The 10795-nt window shown below is 51.9% G+C and overlaps 3 protein-coding genes across 3 annotated transcripts; all 3 read right to left on the bottom strand.

Moving 5' to 3' along the window:
- Nucleotides 1-202: 202 nt before the first annotated feature.
- On the bottom strand, nt 203-1305 carry HETIRDRAFT_25488 (uncharacterized protein; the record flags this gene model as incomplete). The annotated part of the gene is made up of 4 exons (XM_009543428.1): nt 203-352; nt 407-765; nt 875-1024; nt 1167-1305. Coding segments are annotated over 4 exons (798 nt in total), but the record flags the coding sequence as incomplete, so codon positions are not given.
- A 1065-nt stretch (nt 1306-2370) lies between these two features.
- HETIRDRAFT_424510 (uncharacterized protein) lies at nt 2371-4026 on the bottom strand (the record flags this gene model as incomplete). Its single annotated transcript, XM_009543639.1, has 2 exons — nt 2371-3263; nt 3345-4026. The coding sequence occupies 2 exons, from the start codon at nt 4024-4026 to the stop codon at nt 2371-2373; spliced, it is 1575 nt and encodes a 524-aa protein (XP_009541934.1).
- Nucleotides 4027-8288: 4262 nt separating this feature from the next.
- Nucleotides 8289-9311, bottom strand: HETIRDRAFT_311331 (uncharacterized protein; the record flags this gene model as incomplete). The annotated part of the gene is made up of 1 exon (XM_009543638.1): nt 8289-9311. One exon carries the CDS (start codon nt 9309-9311, stop codon nt 8289-8291), a length of 1023 nt encoding a protein of 340 aa, XP_009541933.1.
- Nucleotides 9312-10795: the final 1484 nt, after the last annotated feature.

Genomic DNA, 10795 nt, shown 5'->3' with positions numbered 1-10795 from the left:
CTGAATGTTCATTAACGTATGCCATCACGCTTGCACCGGTGCACACCCACTTCCCTGTTAAACTGTCCTTCCACCAACCACCAGTTGAGATGTGCTTGACACTATCCATGCCTGCAAAAGTCCAAGCGATATCACGACTCGGTGCCATTCGGTTGCTGTGCATGGAGGCAGCACGAAATACAGCATTGTAAGACTCATACCGCTCTGTTGAGTACAGTATAGCAGGACCGAATCGACGAATATAGAAGGGAAGATGGACAAGGAAGTGAAACTTGGGCTTTGAGATAAGAATACTCGGGCTGCAGAGTGCAGTGACGTCTAAGATGTCATCGATGCATTGTTGAAGTTTAGCCTATAAGTGGGTTATAAGTATGTCTATGCATGCGAAGAGATTCCTGAGATGCACCAGGTAGACATTCATGTCATCGATCTCGGTATGCCAGAGCATGACAGTCAGGTGGCTTATTAGGAGCCATGCATCGAGCACATTCTGGGGGACCAGATCATATATTGTAAATGCCATGATTTGCGACAAGGTCTTGAAGTGCTTGCCAATCAGGGCGCCTTTATACTGACAAATGTAATCCGCGGGTATGGCAGGAATGTTAAGGCCATCCGAGGCGATCGAGTTCAGATGTATCTGGAAGATGTGGAACTGTTTTGCCTTCTCTAGAAAGAAGACGGTCTGACCCCAAAAATACTTGACAATTCCAAGTAGGATGGTGTGCAGAATCTCGGTAGGTGTGTCCTTGTGGATGTCAACGCCTGCGAGATATAGCAGTCAGACAATGAGAAAACACCACGCCATACATTGTGAGCAAACCTTCAACATCCAGCAAAGGATTATAAGTTTGGCCTCGGCCATGTGCTTTACGGAGCTCTTCTGTGAGGATTGCTTGAACCTCCTCCGGGCTATGGGCTATCTGTTCTGGACTGGATGACTTGCGTAGTTGCTGGCCAAGCTTCACAATATGATCAATGATTGGTTGGGCGACTCCGTCTTTGACACCTGAATCACGGACAGCTTCAGTTAGTTTTGTGGCAACATTTGGCTCCAACGCGGTGACCAGCTGCTCGAAAACCTTCTCCCAAGTTTCGGAGCTTGTCCGCATAGTGCTGGACTATTGACTTTATGAGTTGGAAAGAGACAGATAGAGATGCAAGACCTCCACTGACCTCGAAAATGCTGCCAAATCCCACATCCGACCGTTTGTGCTCTTGACTGCCGCCAACATGACATGTCCGACAGAAAAAGTTGCTATTTAGGCCAGCGCCGCTAGAAAGCTCTGCCTGCATTGGGTTGTCTCCGGCATAGAGAAGAGGAAACGGGCGTAGGAGAGCCTCTTCCACGTTAAGAGCATCGTATGTTAAGCCGGCTAGGCTTAGTCGAGTGCACGTGATGCACTAAGAGGGGTTCCCTGGGCTGAAGCTGATAGTGACGGCCCACCGAATGAAGACGACTGCTCGTCTTTGGGCTTGTTCCAAGAAAGGCTGGTCTGTATTGATCTTCTCCTCGAAGAGCCTGAGGAGATGCTGGTTGATCACGTGACGATGTTCGTCTGGTACGAACAAGTCTTCTCCGATGCAACAGATGACTTCGGATGGGTCCCAACGGATGACTCGATAGGCAGCGAGTCCTTGATACGTTGCAGGTGGTAGAGGGTGGTAAGAGCTGTGAGACGAGTCCAGTGCGTCGTCAGACTGAGTATGGTTCTTTATATCTGACAGAGATCGCGAAGCATGAGCTGGGAAGGCAGCCAGACGCCGGGCGCAGTGCTGAGATCAAGATTGTATACAAAGTGAACGAGCTGAGGCTTCTGAGAAGCTCAGCTCCCCTATATATAGTACATGGCTATTTAGGGCGGGACGGACATATGGTCCGTGCTTCGAAACACTAAGTACTATCAACGATCGACATCGGTAAGCCGCAGTCATCGTTCGTACTCCGCGGCTCGCGAATGTAGCCATGTATAGTAAGTAAATCAAATGTCTGTCCGCATCAATCAGAAGTAAGGAACCGATCGTGATCCAATCAGTAAGCACGATAGAAGAGGAACCGATCACGATCGACATCAGTCATCAGAACAAAAGGGGAAAGCATAGTATCGTAAGCGTTCATGCGTTAGCATGTGAATGGTAATCAATCCGAAGCAGAAGACGAAAGCGTTCATGCGTTAGCATGTGAATGATAAACAGTCTGAGTCTGAGTCATGTGCGTAGCTCATGACCATGTCCTGAGTCACGTGCCTAGACGTGTGTCAAGTCATAGTCCTAATCGTCAATGGTTCGAGTCCGGGGAAACACCTGACCTTCCCGTTTGTTCACGTGCTAAGCACGTGTTAGGACACGGTCCTAACACTACCCCCCCTTTTACACTCGTCGTTGGCTCGTGACGACATCAGGGTCTCGGATGGGAGGAGCCATGAAAGTGTGGGGATCCATGACGGGGGCGTGACGTGTCAGGTGTCCTTCCCATCTAGTGTCGTCGATCATCCGGTCCCGGATGTGCCAGTAATACCCATAGTTCTCCGCCACATGCTCCAGCTGCGTCGAGAGGAGTTCGACTACTTCGCCGTACGCTTCGTAGTCCCGTATGAAGTTTCGGGCAGTGAGGTCGGTGCGGCGGCGGATGCGGGTGATGGGACAATTGGCGATGAGGTGTCCCGGGCGATCGCATTCCCAGCAAAGTCGTGTGTCAGTGGCAGGAGGCGGAAGAACGAGGGGAGGGGGAGAGGGTGAAGGATCACGGAGAGGGGGCCAGACTTGTTCCGAAACGCGGACGCCATCCAGCGGCCAGCCGTTGATCAGCGAAGGGGGTGGATGGGCTGCAGCTTCTGGTGATGACGACACGGGCGTCGAATGATGGATCTCGTGTTCTCGAGCTGCCCGTTCCGGATCGTATGGTGGGCTGCTGGGCCGCGAGATGGGTCGTCCTGCATCGTCGAAGACAGGGATGGGAGGGAGCCGGTTTCCGGGGAAGGGGTCGGCGTAGGGGTAAGGAAGGGCGTTGTGGATGTCGGTCATGGGGAGATGGGGGAAGGGTTCTGGTACTGGGAGAGTCAGAGGGGACAGGTGGCGGGTGCCGTTGAGGAGAGGGAGGAGCGAAGAGGAAGACATATCCAAGTAGGGGAAAGGTTTGGTGGGGAAGTTGAGGAGAGGTTTGGGCCTCGACAAGCGTTCCTTTATAGATTCCTTTCCTTCTTGTTTGAGCAAGTAAGGACGGTGGTGTGGTCGAGGCTTGAGTAGGCGTAGCGACAGTGGTCCTGGCGAGGATTGGGTTTTGGGTCGTGTCCGTTGTGGTGGTTCCTGCTTGGATCACCGTCGTTTGTTCGGCCATGCCAAACCGCGATTCGTCTGCCTTTGCAGCTCCTGATATGCCTGGGTGCGCCAATTTGCGCTGTCTGAGGGTTTGCGCTGTGGCTTCATCCAAGACCGTTCCGAATAGGTCTTGCTTGGAGAAGTGTCCGTGGTTGCCTTCTGACTCCTGACGCGTGGGTCCGATCGTTCCCGATTAAGGTTGCTCGATCGTTCGCTTGTAGCGGAAGTCCTTGAGGATCCTCGATCGAGCTCCTTCCTTCGCGCTTCTGGACGTTTGGCTGATTCTGGCCTTCTCGACTGCGGAGGCGCCGATGGCTTCTTTGACTTGGCTTCCTTCTTGTCGTGTTCTGTTGCTATTTCCAGAATCCCCAATGTCTTGAACTTTGCCGAGTAAAGCGTCTCCGGGATTGGGAGGTCTTGGACTCTCCTCCTGTTGCGTGCATCGATTACGTCCTTTAGCTGAGCGGTTGCGTTTTCTTTGAGCTTGACTGGAGTAGTTCCCTTGTCAAGGTATGATTGCCCGATGCGGCGACCTTCGAGTTTGTACTCGTCGTCCTTGAATTGTCGATTCAGCGCTCGTGCTTTTTGCTGAATCTGTCGGATGGTGTATCCTTCGTCTAGCAGCCTTCTTCCTGGCAGGTCCAACAGCGCCTTCGTGATTCGATCTTCTTCTTGTTGGTCTTCTCGATCTTGTAGAATTTGGCACATGTCTTTTCCGGTGGCGAGCAGCCTCCTTCCGTCAGGACTTTTCTCGAGTTGTTTCCTGACCTGATCTTCCTCGGCTTCTCGATTGTCTTCCAGGTCGGCCGTCAATACTCGGATCGATGCTTCCCTTCCTTTGGGCGCGGAAGGGTGTCGTTTATAGAACTCCGCGACGGCTTCCTTGGCATTGGTGACGTTATCCGCTGATTCCCAAGAGTTATCCGATTCCGGATAGCCCTTCCATTTGATCAGGTACTGGAGGGTCTTCCATCTCCCGAAGCGTCGGGCTCCGACGACCTTCTCGACTTCGAATTCTTCTTGCCCCGCTATCAGGTCTGGTGCCGGTTTGGGGTAGTTGGGTCCATATGTCGTGTTCTCCTTGTAGGGCGTAAGTCGACTAGCATGGAAGACGTCGTGAATGCGCTGCCAGCTGTTTGGCAGTTTCAGCTTGAAATTGACTGTGCCGATAACGTCGGTGATCTCGAACGGCCCAAATCGTTTGGGTCTTAGTTTCTCCGATGGGTGGTCTGTGTGGATGTTCTTCCCATCTAACCATACTTGGTCTCCTTTCTTGAAAGGCGGTAACTCCGTTCCAAAACGGTCGTGCTGTATCCTCATGGCTTCGGCTGCGATTTCGAGGCTGGCTTGTGCTTCCTTCCTAGCACGTTGCAGAGCTTCGAGTCGCGCGTCGGCGGTGGGGACGTTCGTGTTTCCTATAATCGCCGGATACGCCCTTGGTTGGTATCCGTGTAGAAGTTCGAATGGTGACTTCTTCGTGGCTGAGTGCTGGTGTACGTTGTGGGCGTATTCCGCGTAGGGAATGAGGTCGGCCCAGTCGTCCTGTGACGAGTTGCAAAATGCCCTAAGGTATTGCTCCAGTTCTTGGTTCATCCGTTCTGTGGCGCCGTCGGTTTGTGGGTGATATGCTGTGCTGAGCGCCGATTTAACCCCTAGTTCCTTGAGTAGTGCTTGTGCCACTTTCGACGCGAATTGGGGTCCTCTATCCGATATGATCTTGTCGGGTAGTCCGTATCTTCTCCACGTGTGCTCCAAGAGTAGTTGGGCCGTCCCGTCTGAGTCAATGTTCTTTAGACATGGTGTGATGACGGCCGTCTTCGTGAATCTATCTGTTACCATGTGGAGTGAGTCGAATCCGTTTGACTGGGGAAGGTCCGTGATGAAATCCATGGTAATCGTTCCAAACGGCCGGTCTGGAATCTCCGTTGGCTGTAGAGGAACCATCATCGGATGCGTGTCGTTCTTGGTAGATTGGCAGGTTGCGCATCCTTCCACGTATTGGTGGATCGTGTTCGATATTCCGGGCCAGGTGAATTCTTGCCCTACTGCTGCTAGTGTTCCTCTTTGTCCTGGGTGTCCTGCGGCTAGATTATCGTGGTTCAACTTGATGATGTCTCTGCGTAGTTGTTCGTCCTGAGGAACATAGATTTTTCCTCTGTGTAGAATGAGTCCGTCTTCTTCGTTCCATTCCTGTAGGCCTTTCTTCATGCTTCTTGGGCCTAGCTCCTGGATCTTGGCTAAGGTTTCGAGTAGCCACTTGTCCTTTTGGTTTGCTGCTATGATTCGATTCTTGAGGTCTTCGTCAATGATTGTGACGCCTCCTCGTCCTGTGGCTCTGATGTGCCATATCTCGTGGGGGTCCAGTTCATCCTTTGTGGTGATTGCATTGACGTCTGCGAAAGGTCTTCGGCTCTTTTCCGGTGTTTGATCGAAAAGCTTGGGTTCCAAGAGCGTTTCGCCTGAATTGTCAAATTCCACCCCCTCTTTATGGTCTGGACGCCGTGACAGACCGTCGGATTTATTGGTCGTCCCCGCCTTGTGCGTTAACTTGTAGTCGAAACGCGAGAGGAATAGCGACCATCGTGCTTGCCGACGGTTCAACTTTTGGCTTGAGCGGAACCATTCGAGGTTCTTGTGGTCCGTCCAGACGTCTACCGGGGTCTCGGCGCCCTCCAAGTAATGTCGCCAGGCTTCAAAAGCTCGAACGACCGCTAGCAACTCTTTATCGTAGATCGGGTAGTTGCATTCGGTGGGTGAGAGCGACTTGGAAATGTATGCGCACGGGTGCCATTTCCCATCTGGGGCGACTTGTGATAATACTGCTCCGGTAGCGAAGTCGGATGCATCGCATTCGATGCGGAAGGGGTTCCTGGTTTCCGGCATGACGAGTACTGGAGACGAGATGAATATCTTCTTGAGTGCTTGGAATGCCTCCTCGCATGCCGTCGTCCAGTCCCAACTGCGCTCCTTCTGTGTCAACTCGAATAGCGGCCTAGCTATTTTCGAGTAGTCCTTGATGAATCTGCGATAGAAATTGCAGAATCCCAAAAACGATTGGACCTCCTTGACTTTGGTCGGTGTGGGCCAGTCCATGATACCGGCCACCTTGACTGGGTCCATTTCCAGATGTCCGCGAGAGATGACGTACCCGAGATAGTCAATTTTCGTTTTGTGAAAATGACATTTCGAGGGTTGCAGGTACAAGTCGTTATCCTGCAATATCTGTAAAACCTGTTTCATCGTCTTGATGTGTTCGTCCATAGTCTTTGAGAACACCAAGATGTCGTCCATGTAGATGGCCACTCGTCCTGCATAGATGAGGTCCTTGAAAAGCGAGTTCATCATAGTTTGGAACATCGCCGGCGAGTTGGTGAGGCCAAAGTACATGACCAGAGGTTCGTACATCCCTAGATTCGTTACGAACGCTGCCTTGTGGACATCCTTTTCGTCGATGAGGATGTTGTTGTATCCAGTGTCGATGTCCACCAGCGAGAAGTATTCCGCCTCTGTCAAGAGATCCAGTAGTTCTTGAATAATCGGGAGAGGGTACTTGTTCTTGATCGTTATTTCGTTAAGCTTCCGGTAGTCCATTACCGGCCGTAGCTTTCCATTTTTCTTCTTGATAAAGAAGAACGGTGATGCCATGTGCGACTTGGATTCCCTGATGAATCCCTTCTTGAGACTTTCGTCGATGAATTTCTTGAGTTCCTCCTGTTCCATGGGACTGAGGCTGTAAAGTTTTGGCCTGAGCGAGTGTTCCATGTCGTCCTTGAGTTCGATCTTGTGGTCCCATGGTCGTTTGGGAGGTAGTTTCCCAGGTTTTCGACCTTCGAAAACCTTCCTATAACTCCAGTATACTTTGGGTACGATTTCCTCGAAGGATAATTCGGGTTTTCCTTTCGAGGCCTCTTCTGCCAATTTCTGTGAATTGGTGTGCTTCGTTTGCTTGCCTATCGCTGCCTTGGCAGGCTCCGTCTTGCGTGCCGGTGTATTGGCGACGGAGGTTTCCACGCGATGGATGTCGTATCCTTCCTCGCGGTCGTTGTATAACTCCAGGGCTTCTAGTTGCCCTGTTTCCAGATACCTGACGAGGTATACTCCATCTTCGTCTAGGTCCGTGGAAGGTAGAGCCGATAGCGGTCCACCACCTTCCTGGGGCTCCTCTTCTGCCCACGTCGGTGCCGTGTAATTTCTGGCTTGGGTCCTGAGCGAGTACTCCCTGTTCGTGCCTTTGGGTTGCGACCCCCGGATTTTAGGCAATATCCGCGGATGTGGTACTGTAGTGTTTCCCACTTTCCGACCTAGCTGTCCTTTTCCTGGCTTCTGCAATGGGATTGAGTAGTCGCGCTCTCGCGGTACTGTCACCATGCGCCGTACTACTGGTTCTTGACGTCCTGGTTTCCTAAAAGCTCTTTTTGCCTTGACTGGTCCTCCTATAATGTCGCATGTCGGTGGGCACCTGGTGAAGTGTAGTCCATACGCGTGCCAGTCGACCTCTGGGTTGTGTTCCAATAACCAGTCGGTTCCTAGAATGACGTCCTCTTTTCCAATTTCGGCGATGTAGAATCTTGCCGACTCGATGTGCACTCCCCCTTGTTCGCCTAGAACTCGTAGTTTGAGTTCTGCGAACCTCGTGATCGGTCCTCCTTTGAATTCCGTGTTTTGGACCGTATTGACTGGGATGGGGTGGGGAGTCCTTTTCGTCCTGATTCCATGCTTTTCCACAAAGTTGGGATGCATGAATATGCCTGTTGCTCCGCTGTCGACCAGAGCCTGTGTAGCAGCCTTTCGATTCTTGCCTATGAGTTCCGTCTCGATCCGAAGTGATGGTGCACCACGAGTTTTCATTTCGGAGAGATATAACGTGTCTGGATGTCCATGCTCTTGGTCAGCATTGTCACTGGCCAGAGGAGCGTACCGATTTCCTGCAAGAATCCTACTCTTCACACCCGCTGCCGGTGGAAGAGACTTTAAAAACCCTTTTTGTTGGCTTGGAAGTTAGCGATTACGCCTCGTTCGATTCCCATTCGTTCTTCAGGATCTACGCTGGATCTGCGTGCGTCCCGGTATTCTTCTTCCTCCTCTTCGTCCGCTTCCATGGCCCTCATAGTGCGGGACCTAGGAATGAACCTTCCTCTTGAAGGAGGTGGGAATCTTCTTTTGGGTCGAGAGGGACATCCGCGCGCCATGTGCCCGGTCTTTTTGCAATAGAAGCACTTTCCTTCTTTGTAGAGCCGGTTCCTTTCTTCCGGCGTAAGCTTCTTGAAGCGGATGGCGTCGACCTCCAATTCAGCTGCGTCTACGTCCATGGGGGCGTATTGGGATTCTCGTTCGTGACGAGGGGTCGGGGCGAAGTTCGAATAGTAGTTGGTCGGGGTGAAAACTTGATACTTCCCCTGCCGAAGGTCTCGTGCGCGCATTTCTTCTATGCGCATTGTCTCGTGTCGTTTGGCCTTGGCTACTAGTTCGTCCCATGTCGCCTGTGCTGCTGGGTCTTGATAAATTCCTCGGGCCAACTCCCATTTGAGGCCCCGTAGGAAGTGCGTCTTCTTGGTCTCGAGATCAACCCCTGCTAGTTCGGCGATTTGCTCGAACAGTTGGAGGTATGTGTTAAAAGACTCCTTTCCTTGGTTGATCCTGGCCAGCTTGTCTCTGGCATCTGCTGTCTTGTCGAATTCCTCGAAGTCCGTCGAGATCTTTTGACGGACTGAGGTCATGTCGGTCGCGGGTTTCCACGTGTAGTGGTTCCAATCGTCATTTGTGTTCCTGGCCTTGGTGAAGTTCCTCGCCCATATCCCTGCTGATCCTCCTTTCATGTAGGACAAGGCGTACGCGATCTTTGTAAACTCGTCCGGGAAGTCGTGTTTCCTGGCGAGGATCATCAGGTCGATTTCGTGGAGGAACTGCTCCGTTCGTTTTCGGTTTCCGTCGAAGGGAGTGGGTTTGGCCATAGCCGGTCCCTTGGACTCAGGATTTCTAGGATTTGTCGACATCTCACTGGACGGGGGCTGGTGATCGTCAGGAGGCTCTCCACTTGTATCTGGTTCTTGAGTATGCTCTTCCCGGGTGATTTCGTCCGGTGAAGGGGTTCGGATACTTGTTTGGGGAGAGGTTTCTTGTATCGGGGATGTAGTGGGCGTGTTTCTTCGAGAGAGTCGACTTCCACTGGCTGTTTCCCTGGGTACGTTATAAACGTGTGGTCTCGGTGAGTTACGATTCCGATGTGGCGGTGATTTAGGCTTGATTCTTCTGAGCTCGGCTGCGACGATTGCGAGCTTAGTGGTCTGTAGTTCGGGTGCGGCGTGGATCTCCTTGTCGAAGAAGGGTTTCTTGTAGAATTCTTCTTTCCCAACTCCTGTGTAGAATCCGGTGAGGATTCCTCCGATGTAGAAGTGTCGGTTCTCTTCGTCACAATAAACGGTGTCTGGGTCGACGTCCTCGGGTAGGTGCTCGAAGATGTAGATTGGGTTATTGTGGTACGGGGGCGGGTATCCTTTTGGGATTGGGGAATCAATGGTTTATTCTGTGAAGAAGAAGGGGATCTCGTGTCTTCTTCCTGCTCGGAGTCCTTCTTGGAGTGTGGGTTCTCTGCGGATGATTTCGTTAATCCCGTTGTTGATCTGGTCCAGGAGTGTGAGGCTCTCGTCAAAGGTTTGTCCTGCGACGACGGTTCGGAAATGATAAGTTTTGTGGGCGAACTCTCCTCGTCGGATAACTGATACGGTGCCGATGATTTCGGTTCGGTGAGGTGAGTATCCAGTAAGATCCAGCGCGTCCTAGTTTGGGATGGTGTAGGTCCAGAAGATGAAGATTGTGTAGTCGCTCCTTTGGTGACTGTTCTCGAGTAGCTCCTGTCTGATTCCTCCTGAATCAACGTCCTGGGTGATGCGCTTTCGAAGGGATGCGATGTGGTCTGCTGGGAAGTTGCTTGGTCTTCCGTCGTCGATGTCAACGGTATTCCTGGTGTGAATAAAGTTGAGTCCTGGATCTCCAACTGCGGAGACTGGTGTCCTGGGTTCGTTGGTGAAGCAAAGCCCCAGAAAGGGGAATCCGATTCTTCCAATGAAGAAGTAATCTTGTGTGTGCTGTAGCCGATATGAGGCTACTCCTGCGTATACTCGTCCGACTGCCGAGTATCTGATGTGGGTGCTGGTTTCTGTTAACCTAGACGTTCCGTCGTGGGGTGCTTGGTTAATCCTGGTGGCTAAGATGCTGCTGCGGTTTCTTTCTTCTAGCAGTTGGTGTGCGGCTGCTGCTAGTGACTGTAGTCTGTGCTGGTCCAGAGTGTTTCTTCAGGGCAGGGAGGAGTGAGCTCGTTCAAGTGTTAAGCCGGCTAGGCTTAGTCGAGTGCACGTGATGCACTAAGAGGGGTTCCCTGGGCTGAAGCTGATTGTGACGGCCCACCGAATGAAGACGACTGCTCGTCTTTGGGCTTGTTCCAAGAAAGGCTGGTCTGTATTGATCTTCTCCTCGAAGA

Source organism: Heterobasidion irregulare, assembly GCF_000320585.1.
Source record: "Heterobasidion irregulare TC 32-1 unplaced genomic scaffold scaffold_02, whole genome shotgun sequence".
Taxonomy (NCBI): domain Eukaryota; kingdom Fungi; phylum Basidiomycota; class Agaricomycetes; order Russulales; family Bondarzewiaceae; genus Heterobasidion; species Heterobasidion irregulare.
Note: the sequence above shows the minus strand (reverse complement) of the source record. Positions and strands in the feature narration are given on the sequence as shown.